Here is an 18,929-nt window from a genome sequence, read left to right on the forward strand (position 1 = left end):
TCTAATTAATGGCAAGGCTAGAAATAGATTCCATATCTTTTGATTCCCAAGCAATACCATTTCTATAAAATGAAATTGACTTTTAATTATCAGTGGAGAATTGAAAATCAAACCTATAATATATGAACTCTTTCAACTTTCCACCCCACAACTATATATTTTTCTGTTTCTGTACTCATCCTTAACTGTTTTAAAAAAAAGAATTATCTTTTCTTCTATTTAAGGTTTATCCTTTCATCTGTAATCTTAATTTTTCCAGTTCTGCCTCCCCTGGAACTTTGGAGACTAACTGTCTCCCTTCTTTTGCCCTTATTTTCAATATCTTCTCGCTATGGTCTCTTGCTTTCCAGCATACAAATATGCTCAAGTCTCTTCCTTCTTTAGCTGCCAGTCCCCATCAAGCCAGGGCTTCTCAGGTAGTAAAGAATCTGCCTGCCAAGCAGGAAAATTGGGTTCGGTCCCTGGGTCAGGAAGATCCCCTGGAAAAGGAAATAGCAGGCAACCCACTCCAGTATTCTTGCCTAGGAAATGCCATGGACAAAGGAGCCTGGTGGGTGACAGTCCATGGAGTCGCAAAAGAATTGGACATGACTTAGCAACTAAACAGCAGCAGCCCATCTAGCCAGATGGTCCTCTTCTCTATATTTCCATTGCACTTTGTACCTACTTCTCTTTGTACAACATAGATATGTATGTGTTCAGTTCAGTTCAGTTGCTTAGTCATGTCCGACACTTTGCAACCCCATGAATCGCAGCACGCCAGGCCTCCCTGTCCATCACCATCTCCCGAAGTTCACTCAAACTCACATCCATCGAGTCGGTGATGCCATCCAGCCATCTCATCCTCTGTCGTCCCCTTTTCCTCCTGCCTCCAATCTCTCCCAGCATCAGAGTCTTTTCTAATGAGTCAACTCTTCGCATGAGGTAGCCAAAGTATTGGAGTTTCAGCTTTAGCATCATTCCCTCCAAAGAAATCCCAGGGCTGATCTCCTTCAGAATGGACTGGTTGGATCTCTTTGCAGTCCAAGGGACTCTCAAGAGTCTTCTCCAACACCACAGTTCAAAAGCATCAATTCTTTGGCGCTCAGCTTTCTTCACAGTCCAACTCTCACATCCATACATGACCACTGGAAAAACCATAGCCTTGACTAGACGAAACTTTGTTGGCAAAGTAATGTCTCTGCTTTTGAATATGCTATCTAGGTTGGTCATAACTTTTCTTCCAAGGAGTAAGTGTCTTTTAATTTCATGGCTGCAGTCACCATCTGCAGTGATTTTGGAGCCCAAAAATATAAAGTCTGACACTGTTTCCACTGTTTCCCCATCTATTTCCCATGAAGTGATGGGACCAGATGCCATGATCTTCATTTTCTGAATGTTGAGCTTTAAGCCAGCTTTTTCACTCTCCTCTTTCACTTTCATCAAGAGGCTTTTTAGTTCCTCTTCATTTTCTGCCATAAGGGTGGTATCATCTGCATATCTGAGGTTATTGATATTTCTCTCATGTTATCAAGGTGCAAAAGTAGAATAATGTGAACTGGAGTTGGAGGTAGAGTGAAAGCATAGAGAAAGTTTTGGATAGTGTAGAGGTTATTTAAAGTGAAGAAAAATTTTACTGGAGTGAGCTTATACCTACTTGTGAGAGTATAAGGGGATTCTTTCAGGCATTATTAAAGTTTAATTATATAAAGTTTCAATTAAATAAATTATATTAAAAACTAAGACTATAAATATTAAAAACTAACCATTTCCTCATTATTCTATTTTACTATTTTTTTACATTTTACTATTATCCGTATTCCTGGTGGCTCAGTGGGTAAAATCTGCCTGCAGTGCAGGAGGACCATGTTCGATCCCTGGCTTGGGAAGATCCCCTGGAGAAGGAAATGGCAACCCACTCCAGTATTCTTGCCTGGAGAATTCCATGGACAGAGGAACATGATGGGCTACAGTCCATGGTGTCACAAAGAGTCAGACACGACTGAGTAACTAACACTAACACATGAAATTTACATCTATATTTGTATTTATACGATGGAAATACTTCATGAAGAGGTGTTATTGTGCATTTCTTCCAACTTTGCATTCAGTTGTGTCACACTGGTAGCTTGAAATCAAGCTACCAGTGTGACACATAGTGGGAATCTTTACATCGTAGAAGTCAGCAAACAATACAAATCATGGCTTGACTTATTGTTTATACTTAAGAAAGTGATGGAGAAGATGTTAGAAGTTAGGTTTGTCAGTGTCATGTCTGTAGCCCTTACATTGTGGATAGCATGGAAAATTGAAAGAATATGCTTCTAACATTGGAAAATTATTATCTAATTCAGCAAAGAAGTTGCTTAAGTCTTTGGTTGAATGAATGAAGTTCCAACATGTCTTTGTTGTTTTACTTTTATTAAAGAAAGAAAGTGAAGTCGCTCAGTCATGTCTGACTCTTTGCAACCCCATGGACTGTAGCCTACCAGGCTTCTCCGTCCATGGGATTTTCCAGGCAAGAATACTGGAGTGGGTTGCCATTTCCTTCTCCAACTTTTATTAAAGTCAACTAAAATATCAACCAACATTTGAATTGACAAATGAATGTGAGAACTACATTTATCAATTGCAACCATATGTTGATACAGAACAAGAGTTTGGCAAAATTCAATAGAAACATTCAGTGATAATCAATTAGATGTGTGGAATTTACAATTGAGCGTGCTATGTATTTTATCATGTGTAAATTGTGTGCTACACATCCTTTCAGTTCGGTTCAGTTCAGTTGCTCAGTTGTGTCTGACTCTTTGCGACTCCATGAACCACAGCACCCCAGGCCTCCCTGTCCATCACCAACTCTCAGAGTCCACACAAACCCATGTCCATTGTATCGGTGATGCCATCTAACCATCTCACCTACTGTTGTCCCCTTCTCTTCCTGCCCTCAATCTTTCCCAGCATCAGAGTCTTTTCAAATGAGTCAGCTCTCTGCATCAGGTGGCCAAAGTATTGGAGTTTCAGCTTCAACATCAGTCCCTCCAATGAACACCCAGGACTGACCTCCTTTAGGATGGACTGGTTGGATCTCCATGCAGTCCAAGGGACTCTCAAGAGTCTTCTCCAACACCACAGTTCAAAAGCATCAATTCTTTGGTGCTCAGTTTTCTTTATAGTCCAACTCTCACATCCATACATGACTACTGGAAAAACCATAGCCTTAACTAGACAGACCTTTGTTGGCAAAGTAATATCTCTGCTTTTCAATACGCCATCTATTTGGTCATAACTTTCCCTCCAAAGAGCAAGCATTTTTTAATTTCATGGCTGCAATCACATATCCTTTACATATAATAAATACATATAATACATATATATGCACAAGATTTTTTGAGAAACAAATTATTACTATTTATTAACACACTACTGTGGAAAACTGCACAGGTAAAGACATTTAGTTTCCATATTAATCATATGTGTTAGGTACTATTATCCCTGTTCTGCAGAAGAGAAAACTAGGCTCAGAGTTTAAATTACTTGTCTAATATCATCCAACCAGTAAATCAGAGAGGTGGAATTTTCACCTGGGTAGTCTGACTCTAACTCAGGCTACATACAATGGGTAGTCTGGCTCTAAACCCAGGTTATATACAGTGGATAACACTGAGGATATTTTAACAGGAGAAAAATAAAGATATATTTTCATAACAATATTCAAAATTAACTGCTTGTAAGGAAAGGAGATGGGATAGGAAGCCCATTTTAGAAGCTATTACAATCCAATCTTGGAATAAGATTATTCTTATGCAGGAATTAAGAGGGAAAATTAATTTTATCTAGAAAAATACCTTGAAAATTAAATTTAGTGTAGTAATCAATCACTACATGTAATGTAAATAAAACTGGTTGACTATAGTACTCAATAATGCTTGACCCCAGTGCTTTAGATAACTACTACTCAAGACCTCTGTTTAGTATTAATAGTTGAAAAATGTGTTTCATATGTCAATAGATAATGATGCTTATGGTTTTAAAAGTACCTATACTTACTTACTTCTCTTCTTGAAGAGAGTAAGTACCTATACTTACTCTCTTCAAGAAAATTAGAGATACCAAGGGATTATTTCATGCAAAGATGGGCTCGATAAAGGACAGAAATGGTATGGACCTAACAGAAGCAGAAGATATTAAGAAGAGGTGGCAAGAATACACAGAAGAACTGTACAAAAAAGATCTTCACAACCCAGATAATCATGATGGTGTGATCACTCATCTAGAGCCAGACATTCTGGAATGTGAAGTCAAGTGGGCCTTAGAAAGCATCACTACAAACAAAGCTGGTAGAGGTGATAGAATTCCAATGGAGCTATTCCAAATCCTGAAAGATGATGCTGTGAAAGTGCTGCACTCAATATGCCAGCAAATTTGGAAAACTCAGCAGTGGCCACAGGACTGGAAAAGGTCAGTTTTCATTCCAATCGCAAAGAAAGGCAATGCCAAAGAATGCTCAAACTACCGCACAATTGCACTCATCTCACATGCTAGTAAAGTAATGCTCAAAATTCTCCAAGTGAGGCTTCAATAGTATGTGAACCGTGAAATTCCTGATGTTCAAGCTGGTTTTAGAAAAGGCAGAGGAACCAGAGATCAAATTACCAACATCCGCTGGATCATGGAAAAAGCAAGAGAGTTCCAGAAAAACATCTATTTCTGCTGTATTGACTATGCCAAAGCCTTTGACTGTGTGGATCACAATAAACTGTGGAAAATTCTGAAAGAGATGGGAATACCAGACCACCTGACCTGCCTCTTGAGAAATCTGTATGCAGGTCAGGAAGCAACAGTTAGAACTGGACATGGAACAACAGACTGGTTCCAAATAGGAAAAGGAGTACGTCAAGGCTGTATATTGTCACCCTGCTTATTTAACTTCTGTGCAGAGTACATCATGAGAAACGCTGGACTGGAAGAAACACAAGCTGGAATCAAGATTGCCTGGAGAAATATCAATAACCTCAGATATGCAGATGACACCACCCTTATGGCAGAAAGTGAAGAGGAACTAAAATGCCTCTTGATGAAAGTGAAAGAGGAGAGTGAAAAAGTTGGCTTAAAGCTCAACATTCAGAAAACAAAGATCGTGGCATCTGGTCCCATCACTTCATGGGAAATAGATGGAGAAACAGTGGAAACAGTGTCAGACTTTATTTTTCTGGGATCCAAAATCACTGCAGATGGTGACTGCAGCCATGAAATTAAAAGACACTTGCTCTTTGGAAGGAAAGTTATGACCAACCTAGATAGCATATTCAAAAGCAGAGACATTACTTTGCCAACAAAGGTCCATCTAGTCAAGGCTATGGTTTTTCCTGTGGTCATGTATGAATGTGAGAGTTGGACTGTGAAGAAGGCTGAGTGCCGAAGAATTGATGCTTTTGAACTGTGGTGTTGGAGAAGACTCTTGAGAGTCCCTTGGACTGCAAGGAGATCCAACCTGTCCATTCTAGAGGAGATCAGCCCTGGGATTTCTTTGGAAGGAATGATGCTGAAGCTGAAATTCCAGTACTTTGGCCACCTTATGCGAAGAGTTGACTCATTGGGAAAGACTCTGATACTGGGAGGGATTGGGGGCAGGAGGAGAAGGGGACGACAGAGGATGAGATGGCTGGATGGCATCACTGACTCGATAGACGTGAGTCTGAGTGAACTCCGGGAGTTGGTGATGGACAGGGAGGCCTGGCGTGCTGCGATTCATGGGGTCGCAAAGAGTTGGACATGACTGAGCAACTGAACTGAACTGATACTTACTTATGGGAGAAGGCAATGGCAACCCACTCCAATACTCTTGCCTGGAAAATCCCATGGACGGAGGAGCCTGGTAGGCTGCAGTCCATGGGGTTGCACAGAGTTGGACACGACTGAAATGACTTAGCAGCAGCAGCATACTTACTTACAAACACATGACAGATTTTTCTTGATGGACCTATTCTATAACTTCAAGTGAAAAAGCCCCTCAACAATTCTGTTCAACAGAAATCTTAATGCATATGGAAACTAGAATTTGACAGATGCAATTAAAAGTAATTTCTCATTTTCAGAAGTTTTGAAAGTGAACTTTGAATTGGGAAATGAAATTTGGGATGACTTTGATGATGAAAACTTAGTAGAAATTACTAGCTTTTCAGCTGAAACTGAGAAGACAAAAACATCAGGTAAATAGCATGAAATATATTTCATTTGTATGTATTTTTGTATATATGTATTGTATGTATTTAATTTTAAATGTATGTATTTTAGAATGAAATAATTCATGAGAAATTCCTCGAATGTTTTTCAGTCAAGTTTTTTAAACTAATTTTATTTGCCTTTTTGGTGCGTGTACTTAATTAGCTTTGATTTATTCAGATTATAGTTTTTAGCAAAACTAAAAATGTGGCCCTCTCACACATAACATTTCCTATCCCTAGCACAGAGGTCAAGGTTATTCCATAATGATGATATAGCAAATGAGTTTTTTCTATTCTGTTGTCCCTTCTGTTGCTAAAGGCTGTATTAAAATTAAGATTTATTGAATTTTCCCTCGTAAAAGAGACTATCCTGCTCTACATTTTAAGATTTCACATGGTCTGGTAATGTTTTTGAAAGACAAAAATGTTCCACTTTTTTTAACTTTTTATTTTGCATTGGGGTATAGCTGATTAACAATGTTGTGATAGTTTCAGGTGAACAGTGAAGGGACTTGGCCATACATATACATGTAACCATTCTCCCCCAAACTCCATATATATACATGTAACCATTCTCCACCAAACTCCCGTCCCATCCATGCTGCCACATAACATTGAGCAGCGTTCCATGTGCTATACAGTAGGTCCTTGCTGGTTGCTGGGGTTGGCAGGGGCAGAGAGGAAGATGGGGGGCAGCAATAGTTAGGGAGTTTAGGATGGACATGTAAACAACTGCTATATTTTAAAATATTCTTATATGCTAGTAAACAACGTAAAATATTATTTCTAGCAGAAATAATACATGAATTGACTTTTCAGGTGTAAATAATTAAGAGGAAACAATTAGTTTCTCCTGTATTAGATATTGTGTTTAAATCATATATAATCCAAAAATAATGGAACTAGGCCTTTGAGTTACTGGCAAATTCAGCCTATTTCACTAAAACAGAGAAGTGAAAACCTTGATAAGTATAAGACAAGATAGCGAGATGGAGAGACTCTGTCCCAGGATGGCTGACAGCAGGAAATCAGCCCTTTGCAGATCACTGAAAATATTGAATAACTTTGACTTGATCATTTACATGGCTTATAAATGAATAAAAGTGGTTTGGGGGCCTTTTAATATAGTGACTAATAAGCTAACCTATGTGTTATGTAGTTTTACTCCATTAACTTCACTCCTTTGTTTTATATATGTACAGTAAATTTAATTGTTGAGAATTTTCATTCTCTCTTTAACCAGATCATGTCTTTTTGGAGAGAGTCCTTGTAGAACTTGTGAAAAGCTTTATTCATCTGTTTCCTGGTATTTTATTTCAAAATGTTATCTCTTTACCTAGGATTTGGAAACACTTTGAGTTCAAGTACTGGGGAAAGTAAGCTACCATTCCAAGAATCAAAAGGCCAGTTCCAAAGAGAATCATCTAAGAGGCAAGTTTTAGAACTTTGGTTTCAAATACTTACGACTTTATATTTTTATGACATGTAAGTAGAGAGGAGGATCATGTCATTAGATGGCAGAGAAGCAGTAGGGTATCAGCCAAGCTAAGCCCTCTTAATCTTAGAGCAGTGTTTCTCAAAGTCCTCTTGTCAGACCACACAAATCAAAATTGCCGTGTGTGTGTGTGTGTGTGTGTGTGTGTGTGTGCTTAGTCACTCAGTTATGTCCAACTCCTAGGGGAACACATTAAAAATGCACATTCCTGGGCCCCCATGCTAGACTTACTACTGAATCATGGTCTTTGGGGCTGAGGTGAGGAATCCTCACTTTTCACAAGACGTGAAAACTGAATAAGAGTTTGACAGGGAGATGGACTTCCCTGGTGGTTCAGTGGTTAAGAATCTGCCTTCCAGTGTAAGGAACACAGGTTCGATCCCTAGTTAGGGAACTAAGATCCCATTTGCCGTGGGGCAACTAAGCTCACACACTGCAACTTCTGAGCCCACATGCTGTAATGGAAGGATCTCGCCTGCTGCAACATAGATCCCAAAGATCCTGTGTGTTGCATCTAAGATCAGACACAGCCAAAAATAAATAAACATTACAAAAACAAAACCGAATTTAACAGGTATAAAAGAAAAGACTAATAGCTGAAAAAAGAAGAGACGTGAAAGGCAAAGGAGAAGAGGAAAACTATACCTCTTTGAATGCAGAGTTCCAAAGAGTAGCAAGGAGAGATAAGAAAGCCTTCCTCAGTGATCAAGGCAGAGAATTAGAGAAAAACAACAAAATGGGAAAGACTAGAGATCTCTTCAAGAAAATTTGAGATACCAAGGGAACAATTCATGCAAAGATGAGCACAATAAAGGACAGAAATGGTAGGGACCTAACAGAAGCAGAAGATATTAAGAAAAGGTGGCAAGAATACAAAGAAGAACTACACAAAAAGATCTTCATGACCCAGATAACCACGATGGTGTGATCACTCACCTAGAGCCAGATATCCTGAAATGCAAAGTCAAGTGGGCCTTAGGAAGCATCACTACGAACAAAGCTAGTGGAGGTGATGGAATTCCAGTTGAGCTATTTCAAATCCTACAAGATGATGCTGTTAGAGTGCTGCAGTCAGTATGCCAGCAAATTTGGAAAACTCAGCAGTGGCCACAGGACTGGAAAATGTCAGTTTTCATTCCAATCCCAAAGAAGGGCAATGCCAAAGAATGCTCAAACTACTGCACAATTGCACTCATCTCACACACTTGCAAAGTAATGCTCAAAATTCTCCAAGCGAGGCTTCAATAGTACGTGAACCATGAACTTCCAGAGTTTCAAGCTGAATTTAGAAAAGGCAGAGGAACCAGAGATCAAATTGCCAACATCCGGTGGATCAACAAGAAAACAAGAGAGTTCCAGAAAAACATCTATTTCTGCTGTATTGACTACGCCAACACCTTTGACTGTCGGGGACACAACAAACTGGAAAATTCTGGGAAAGATGGGAATACCAGACCACCTGACCTGCCTCCTGAGAAATCTGTATGCAGGTCAAGAATCAGCAGTTAGAACTGGACATGGAACAACAGACTGGTTCCAAATCAGGAAAAGAGTACGTCAAGGCTGTATATTGTCACCCTGCTTATTTAACTTATATGCAGAGTACATCATGAGAAATGCTGGACTGGGTGAAGCACAAACTGGAATGAAGATTTCTGGGAGAAATATCAATAACCTCAGATATGCAGATGACACCACCCTTATGGCAGAAAGTGAAGAAGAACTAAAGAGCCTCTTGATGAAGGTGAAAGAGGAGAGTGAAAAAGTTGGCTTAAAGCTCAACATTCAGAAAACTAAGATCATGGCATCCAGTCCCATCACTTCATGGCAAATAGATCAGGAAACAATGGAAACAGTGTCAGACTTTATTTTTGGGGCTCCAAAATCACTGCAGATGGTGACTGCAGCCATGAAATTAAAAGATGGTTGCTTCTTGGAAGAAAAGCTATGACCAACCTAGATAGCACATTAAAAAGCAGAGACATTACTTTGCCAACAAATGTATATCTAGTCAAGGCTATGGTTTTTCCAGTGGTCATGTATGGATGTGAGAGTTGGACCGTAAAGAAGGCTGAGTGCCAAAGAATTGATGATTTGAACTGTGGTGTTAGAGAAGGCTTTTGAGAGTCCCTTGGACTACAAGGAGATCCAAACAGTCCATCCTAAAGGAAATCAGTCCAAATATTCATTGGAAGGACTGATGCTGAAGCTGAAACTGCAATACTTTGGCCACCTGATACAAAGAACTGACTCATTGGAAAGACCCTGATGCTGGGAAAAATTGAAGGCTGGAGGAGAAGGGGATGACAGAGGATGAGATGGTTGGATGGCATCACCGACTCAATGAACATGAGTTTGAATAAACTCCTGGAGTTGGTGATGGACAGGGAGGCCTGGCATGCTACAGTCCATGGGGTCACAAGGAGTCAGACATGACTGAGCAACTGAACTGTATGCATTCCAGGTAGAAGAGTGTATGTAAAGGGATAAGGTTTGAAAAGGCATCTGGTGCTCAAGGGTCAGTAAAGTGGGTCAATGTTGGCACAGAATTAAGGCTGAGATTGCTGAGGTCTGTGAGGGGCCATATTTAGATACCTGTGCTGTATCCAGTAGGTCAGAGTTCACAAACTCAAACTGCTTCCAGATCTGATGGGCCAAGGGTAACTGCAGAGTGCCCCCTCTAAAGGAAATAACCACTGCTCAGAGTTAACCAGATGTTGCAGTGCAGGAACTGTAAGTCTAGTGTTGTCAGATTTTCTGATTTTTCAAAAAAGCTAAGAATCTAAAATTTATGTGACATCTCCTGACATTTAAATTTTGACAACTAATTTTTTTAAGTATCTGCAGCACCCCTTATCAAAAAATAATAATAATGCTTATAGACCCATTGTAGCCTAGCCAGCTCTGGGTTCTGATCTCCATAGTAGGCAGTGAAGAACCATCCAAGATATTTAAGCTATATTTGTATGCAGGTCAGGAAGCAACAGTTAGAACTGGACATGGAACAACAGACTGGTTCCAAATAGGAAAAGGAGTACGTCAAGGCTGTATATTGTCACCCTGCTTATTTAACTTCTGTTTAGAGTACATCATGAGAAATGCTGGGCTGGAAGAAGCACAAGCTGGAATCAAGATTGCCTGGAGAAATATCAATAACCTCAGATATGCAGATGACGCCACCCTTATGGCAGAAAGTGAAGAGGAACTAAAAAGCCTCTTGATGAAAGTGAAAGAGGAGAGTGAAAAAGTTGGCTTAAAGCTCAACATTCAGAAAACTAAGATCACGGCATCTGGTCCCATCACTTCATGGGAAATAGATGGGGAAACAGTGGAAACAGTGTCAGACTTTATATTTTTGGGCTCCAAAATCACTGCAGATGGTGACTGCAGCCATGAAATTAAAAGATGCTTGCTCCTTGGAAGAAAAGTTATGACCAACCTGGACAGCATATTGAAAAGCAGAGACATTACTTTGCCAACAAAGGTCCATCTAGTCAAGGCTATGGGTTTTCCAGTGGTCATGTATGGATGTGAGAGTTGGACTGTGAAGAAGGCTGAGCGCCGAAGAATTGATGCTTTTGAACTGTGGTGTTGGAGAAGACTCTTGAGAGTCCCTTGGACTGCAAGGAGATCCAACCAGTCCATTCTAGAGGAGATCAGCCCTGGGATTGCTTTGGAAGGAATGATGCTAAAGCTGAAACTCTAGTACTTTGGCCACCTCTTGCGAAGAGTTGGCTCATTGGAAAAGACTCTGATGCTGGGAGGGATTGGGGGCAGGAGAAGAAGGGGATGACAGAGGATGAGATGGCTGGATGGCATCACCAACTCGATGGACGTGAGTTTGAGTGAACTCCGGGAGTTGGTGATGGGCAGGGAGGCCTGGCGTGCTGCAGTTCATGGGGTTGCAAAGAGTTGGACATGACTGAGCGACTGAACTGAACTGAACTGAAGGCTATTTAAGCTTATAACTATTAAAGTTATATAATTCAATCAGAAAAATACCATTCCAGCAGTGATATGTAGAATGAATTGTAGAGGGTAGGACCACCAGGAGCATAGTGGCCAGTGAGAAAGGCAGGCTATGATAAGTCCTCAACTGGGGCAGAGGTGATAGAAACTGAGAGAGAGAATTGGATTTTTGAGTCATTTCAAGAATAGATTTAGAAATTGATAGAATATTGCAATAAAGGAACAGGGAAGAATAAATGACAAGTGGGTAAACATAAATATTATTTAAGGATATACAGCATATGAGACATTTGAAAAAAAATATATTAGAAGTGTTCAACGTAAAGTATCTTTGTAGAAATGTAAAATACATTTGTATGTTGTACTTGATTAGAACGTAAGGGAGAGAAGTTATAGCCAGAACCAAAACTTTCCCACAGAGAAGAAATATTGCTAACTTTTTATTCAGGGTTCAGTTTTCTACTAAAGAGTTATTTCTCCTACTTTAAAAAATTTTTTTAAGTTTGTAAGTGTCATATGATATTTTTGCTATTATTTAGTCATTTTACTGAACATCAGTATCTACATCACAGAATCATAGATTTCATAGAATTCCAGAGTTGAAAGGAACCATCCAACATTACCGGCAAGTAATCGTGCTGTTTCCACCAAGACAATTCCAGTGACCAGGGGCTTATTCATTCTATAGTGCTTGTTTCATGTTTGGATTTCTCAGGTCATTCACTAGCTTTTAAAATTTGTCTTTTTATCATTTCCATTCATTGGTTCTAACTCTAAGTCATACACAGTAAACAGATTAGAAGCATCACAGTGGAACAAAGCCATGGGTATAAAGAAAGTAGGCAAATCAAAGTAGGAAAGTAACAAGGCATATGAACAGTGTTGTGCACCACAACTTTAGAAAAGTACAAATAATTTTGGAAGAGTTTAAAAGTGACCAACAGAAAATAGGTGGGTTTAAAACGGAGTTCTATCAAGAAACCTCTGAGAAACTGGTGCCAAAAGTTGCTGCTGGGAAGGCCTGTGAGCGCTGAGGGTCTATGATGAAAAGGAGACACATGCTCTTCCTTTCATACTCTTTTTACTGTTTTAATTCCTTGCCATTCCTTGCTATAAGAGATAAAAAGATTCTGTCCTAGCAATATGTGTGATTCTTCCCTACATCATCTACTATTTGTGGCTCCTTGCATGACTGTCACATTTTAGCCTGTGTCAGCTTAAATTGTCACCTCCTCAGAGTGGCATCCATGACCGTCTTTTTAAAGGGGGTTTGTGCTCCACACTGTTATCTACTATATTATTACTCAGTTCATTTCCTTCATATCACTTCAGGATCTGTAATTATGTTTACTGTTTGTTTATTGTCTGCACCTCTATAGATGATCACCTCCTAAAGATTTGTTTACTGCTTATACTTAGCTCCTAGTGCAATATCTGGCTTATGGTAGTGAATCATGAAATGTTTTTTAATGAATGAATTTAATATAAAAGATTAAAGATGAACACTAATATACAGTTACACATGAGAAGATAACTAGAGATGTCTGTCTACAGTGAGACCAAAATAGGGAAAGGATACTAAAAGTTAAGCAAGTGGGATTTAGAGAAGATTTATGGACTGCTTGATTACAGATGACTAAGACTCAATTCTAATGAAAACTGCTGAATGATTGTTTCTGTAGGCCTTTAAAAGTAGTATTCATATTTAATTTGGAATATACAAATTGCTTTTTTGTCAAAAAGAAAGAAGAGACACCAATTTCACCATGAGTCTAAGAAATAGAGCATCAATTTTATGGGTGATGAATATGATAAGCTAATCATATTTTCCAAAGAATTACTATTGATCTAAATTAGAATGGTTTGTTTCTCTTATATGCCACAATTGACCAAGTAATTCATTTTGATTTTTAGTTTTGTTTCATCACATGAGAAGCCAGATATTTATTTATCAAATTCTGCTGTGTCCAAGTTTGGTGCATCCTCCATGACACAATTACCTCAACAATCTGGAAATGCAAGTATTATAAGAAGAAACACTTCTCTCTTTTTTCTTTTAAATACTGCCTGAATAGTTAAACCTTCAATGGTTGCTGAGTTTTTTAACCTTAAAATATAGGTCCATTTACAAGAAAGAAAACAACAAAGTCTGTCACCAGAGATTGAAAAGCTATGCTTTACTCGCTCTGAAAAAATATCAAACTCTTCAAATTTTAATGAGAAAGTGGATTGCTTTGTTAGAAATGAATGTAAAAAGGAGATTGATTTCAGGTAAGAACTCTTTAAAAATATTTTAAGACTATACAAGTGAAAGCTTTCTACAAAGAATTTCAGCATTCCTTTTCCCTTGGTTCATTTTAAGGATCAGAACCTAAATGTTTTTATTTACTTAAAGATGTAAAAATTTTAGACCTCTGGTTAGCTAAGCTCCCTAAGATAATTCAAAATATCAAATATCTCAATTTTTGAGAACCTATGTATTTGATGCTAGTACTTAAAACACTGTATTACATTGATAAACTTTTTTACTAATTTGAATACAATATGTTGATAATATGAAATATGAGGTCACTTGAGAAATGAGATCAGCTAATTTTTCTAATGTTCTAGTTGTATTTCAGCCACCAGGTTCTGTTATAATTCTACAGGTTCAAAGAAGAAGTCAGGTTAAGTCTAATCAGTGCCCCTACTGCTGATCGTTTTTATGGTTACCTTTAGCAGTTTCCGTTTCCCTCTTGAATAGTCAAGGTTTTGAGACCTGTTGACAGTGATTAAATGGCACTACTTTCCAATATGTCTAAAGAAATATCTATCTAATATACTTGTCTCTACCTTTCATAGTTCATGAATTCTAATTTCCTCCAGACTTCCTATAAGATTATGCCTATTGAAGTTCATTTGATAAATTACCTCTCAGCAATCTTCAAGTTTATCCATTTTATATATTTAGTACATTATTTATTATAAATCTGTGTTATAAAAATAGTTAACTTTTACATTTGCTTTTTCCCCCAGTAGGTATCATCCTGATGATGAAGCTGACGAAATAAAGTCTTTTCTGGGAATATTTGATGGTATTTTCTAAAACAGACAAAAATGCTTTTTATATTAATAAGACAAATTATAAGGACACCTTACAAAGCATGATTTTTATTTTTAAAAAGCAGTTCATACTTGTTCAGATTTTCTATTCTTGGATTTGACCAACTTTGTTGACTTTTTTTGCAACAAAATATTTGGACTGATTTTTTCCCCCATAATATTGTAACTTCATGAAAAGCACTTTTACAGAGGCTTTGTTTCATAAGCTGATAATTAAGCTTCATTTAGAAATAACTATTTGGTTATTAATTGGATTTAGACCAGAACCAATTTAATATTATCTTAAGAAGAAATTCTGGGAAGGCAAAATGTTTGTAGGTCAGTAAATCTATTTATTGTATCAATTTTTCACCATTAATTTTTTTTACTAAAGATTTTTAAGAATCCAGTGGCTGTCTGAACCTATTCTTATATCATTTCAAGCAACAATAAAGGAAACATTAATCAGTGTAGACTGTCTTCCTTTAACTTGTTTTTTAATGTGTGATTTCTAACTTTGTTATGTTGATTTTTAATACAGCAAAAGTTATTTGATATTATTTTCCAGTGAGTTATCTCTCAGATTTCTTTATTAATAAGTAGTATCATAGGCACGCTAAGCAGTGTTTATTATCTAATTTATTTATAGATACAGTGTGAAGTTGAAGCTACTTCAGAAGCTTTAGGAATTTTTCTTCAGATGTAAAAGCCTTAGAGACAAGAGAAGTAGAGAAGAAGATGAGGTTGTTGGCTGTTATTAGTAAACATTTATGAGGCATCATATGTATTAAACTTAGAACAAGTTTAAGACTTTGTCTCTGTTGAAAAGTAAGAGCAACCAGCCCTTATTTTAGTCGTCTTTACAATTGGTGTTTCTGCATCTGAATCAATCATGCTACAACCTTTAAAGGTTATTAAACACCATTAAAATGAAAAATTGGTTCACTGCAGTCTGCTCATCTAGCATACATAGACTTTGACACTAAAGAAATAGCAGTTTAATTTAAGAAGACTTATTGTGATCTGCTAAGTGAAAAGTACTATGCCTGGTAGTGCAAAGGATACAAATGATGAAGACACTACTTTTGCTCTCATGGAGCTTTACATTCTGGCAGAGAAGTTAAGACCTATAATATAACAATAATAAATATAGACTACATTAGAGAAGTGGGCCTCAAGTTTCAGGATGTGTTGGAATATTCTAGAGAGCTTATTTGAAAACAAATTGCTGAGCACCATACCCAGTTTCTGACTCAATAGATCTGACATGGGGCCTAGAATGTGCACTTCTAACACATTCCCAAGTGATGCTGATACTGCTATTCCAGGGACTACACTTTGAGAATCACTGCAATAGAGATTTAAAGAACTATAGGAGTTCTGAAATTCCCTGATGGTACAGTGGAAGGGGTCCACCTGCCAACATAGAGGACACGGGTTCAATATCTGGTCCGGGAAGATTCCACATGCCATGGAGCAGCTAAGCCTGTGTACCACAACTACTGAGTCTGCACTCTAGAGACAGGTCACCCCAATTGCTGAGCCCATGTGCTGCAACTGAAGCCTGTACACCTAGAGCCTGTGCTCCACACCAAGAGAAGCCACCACAGTGAGATGCCCGCACCACAATGAAGAGTAGCCCCTGCTAGCCGCAACTAGAGAAAGCTTGCGTACGCAACGAAGACCCAGCTCAACCAAAGTAAATAAAGAATATTTTTTAAAAATAAAGAACTATAGGAATCTGTAAGAGAGAGAGTATTATCCTGACTATGGGGTCAAGGAAGCCTTTATAGGGGTAAAAATTTGAACTGAGCTTTGAAAGATGAATACGATTTTGATGGGCAAATACATGAGAGAAGGACATTGTAGGCAGAGGGGAGAGTTTGAGCAAAGCTCCGAGGGAGGAATAATGAATAGATAATTATAAACATAGGTAAATGTTGTAGATGTTTGATCTGTACCTTGAGGTCACTTTGTGGAAGACTTTAGATGTTAAAATAAGAAGCTTGAACTTTACTCACAAACTGATGTTTCCCAAACTTTGCTCATCATAAGAAATGTATGGATAATATAGTAAGTACACAAACTTGGCAGACTTCATCTCAGAGCAACTAATTCAGAATCACCAGTGAACAGAACTAAGAGTTCTGTGGTTTTAAGAAGCACTCCAGGTCACTTTCTATCATCAGGGCAATTTTAGAAACACTTGGGTAGATAATTTGCCATTTGAGCAAGTGCTTACCTGGAAAATTATGTGTATGTTAAATATATGTGATTCAAAACCTTGTTATATATACTGACCGCTTAAAGGAGTACAGTCACTGGGTATTCTTTCCATGAAGTGAATAATAACCCTAAGTTTTCCTATTTATTAGCTATGCTATAAATACATTGGGTTAACTTATTCCTATAGAATGAACCATACAACAGAGCTTTCACAAAAATCTTTGTTGGGTTAAATATCCAGAAGTTTTTTTCAATTAAAAATGTCCTTAATTGGCTGTTTGGCAGCTACCTCATAGGTATGGAGTGAGAATTTAGTAAGCCACTACATAGAAAGTTCTTAGTTTAAGTACTGATACATAGTATGTGTTCAATGAATGGTAACTATTTGTACTGAAAAGAAATATTCCTTAACAGCACTTCAAATAACCCATTGGGAAGGGGTGAGATAATACAATATTTAGTTGTCATGTCTGAGTTGTGTTAAATCATATAGGACTTGAATAATGAACTCTTGATTTCCACAGATTATCATCCATAGAAAAGATTTTAATCTTAGACCTCCCTCCTATATATACTTCCTCATGCTTTCAAATAGGTCCCCTCCATTCCCATTCCCTCCTTGCCAACACTCTTGGTTGGTTTATGGTCAGAGCACACAAATCTATTTTAATATTATGATAAGTAAAATGTAATTATAAATCTTTGGCATATTCTAATACATTCTAAAGCCAAATACAAATGATTGCTGGATTACTCACTTTTCTAGATGTTATCACAGTTTACTCCTTAGTAGATTATGGAATAGTCTCTTTACCAAGACTCCATTTCTAGAAAATGGGAACAACAGGAACTGTAGGGAATATACTGTTCAAGGACCCCTAACCTAGAGGGAGAGCACTGGATACCAGTGCATCCTAGATAATAACAGGTATGTATAGAAAAGGTACCAGTGAGGAGGAAATCAGGGCAAAGAGGAGTAAACTAAGCTAAGCTTAGAATTAAGCTAAGTGAGTAAGCTAAGAATTTAGTGTGAGTTTTGATTAGTTAGTGGAACAAACAAAACAGAAGGGAAAATGCTGCCACTTACTATTTCTTGGTATTTCAACTCCTGGCTGCCGGTAGTTAAAGACCTTGCTACCTAAAGTCTGATCCAAAGACCAGTAACATGGGAGATACCTGGGAGTTGATTAGAAGGTCTTGGGCCTCCCTCCAGACCTTCTGAGTCAGAATCTGCATTTTAACAAGATCCTCAGGTGATTATATGCACATTAAAGCGTAAGACGCACTTGTTTTCACTGGAAAGGAAGAGAAGAGGATGATATCAGAATTTTAAGAGGATCCATTCCAGAAGACAATTATAAAAGAGTAATGATTATTACTTGGTTTTCTGCACATATATTTCCTATTTTAAATGTAGCATGGTGGTATAGCTCTTCTTTAATTACCTCTCAGTATAGGTTGTTTTCTTCACCAACTGTCTAAATTATCTTTATAATTCTCATACATCAACTGGGTATTTTGTTATGTAGCTTTGAGAGGCACTTAGATGCCCTGTAGAGTTTTGTTTTATTAGCGTAACGTAAAAGCAATAATTCAGTCTTCCCTGGTGGCTCAGTAATACAGTCCACCTGCCAATGCAGGAGACACGGTTCCATCCCTGATCCGGGAAGATCCCACATGCCTCGCAGCAACTAAGCCTGTGTGCCACAACTGTTGACCCTGTGCTCTAGAGCCCGGGAGCCACAACTACTAAGCCCACCTGCCACACTACTGAAGTCCGCACACCCTAGATCCTGTGCTCCCCAACAAGAGAAGCCACAGCAATGACAAGCCCATGCATCACAACTGGAGAATATCCCTTTTACTGCTACTAGAGAAGAACATGCTCGCAGTGAAGACCCAGCACAGCCCTAAATAAATAAATAAGTAAAATTTTTAAAAATTAGGGCAGA

At 38.1% G+C, this 18,929-nt stretch overlaps 1 protein-coding gene across 1 annotated transcript in view; it reads left to right on the plus strand.

Moving 5' to 3' along the window:
• HFM1 (helicase for meiosis 1) overlaps positions 1 to 15,214 on the plus strand; it is a 110,439-nt gene extending 95,225 nt beyond the window's left edge. Inside the window, exons 34-38 of the mRNA XM_070361997.1 lie at positions 6,078 to 6,191; positions 7,547 to 7,637; positions 13,585 to 13,687; positions 13,790 to 13,941; positions 14,686 to 15,214. Of these exons, the coding sequence (XP_070218098.1) occupies positions 6,078 to 6,191; positions 7,547 to 7,637; positions 13,585 to 13,687; positions 13,790 to 13,941; positions 14,686 to 14,755 (530 nt within the window). The 3' untranslated portion in view covers positions 14,756 to 15,214. The remainder of the gene's footprint in view (positions 1 to 6,077; positions 6,192 to 7,546; positions 7,638 to 13,584; positions 13,688 to 13,789; positions 13,942 to 14,685) is intronic.
• Positions 15,215 to 18,929: the final 3,715 nt, after the last annotated feature.

Source organism: Bos mutus, chromosome 3 (assembly GCF_027580195.1).
Source record: "Bos mutus isolate GX-2022 chromosome 3, NWIPB_WYAK_1.1, whole genome shotgun sequence".
NCBI classification, from domain to species: Eukaryota; Metazoa; Chordata; class Mammalia; order Artiodactyla; family Bovidae; genus Bos; species Bos mutus.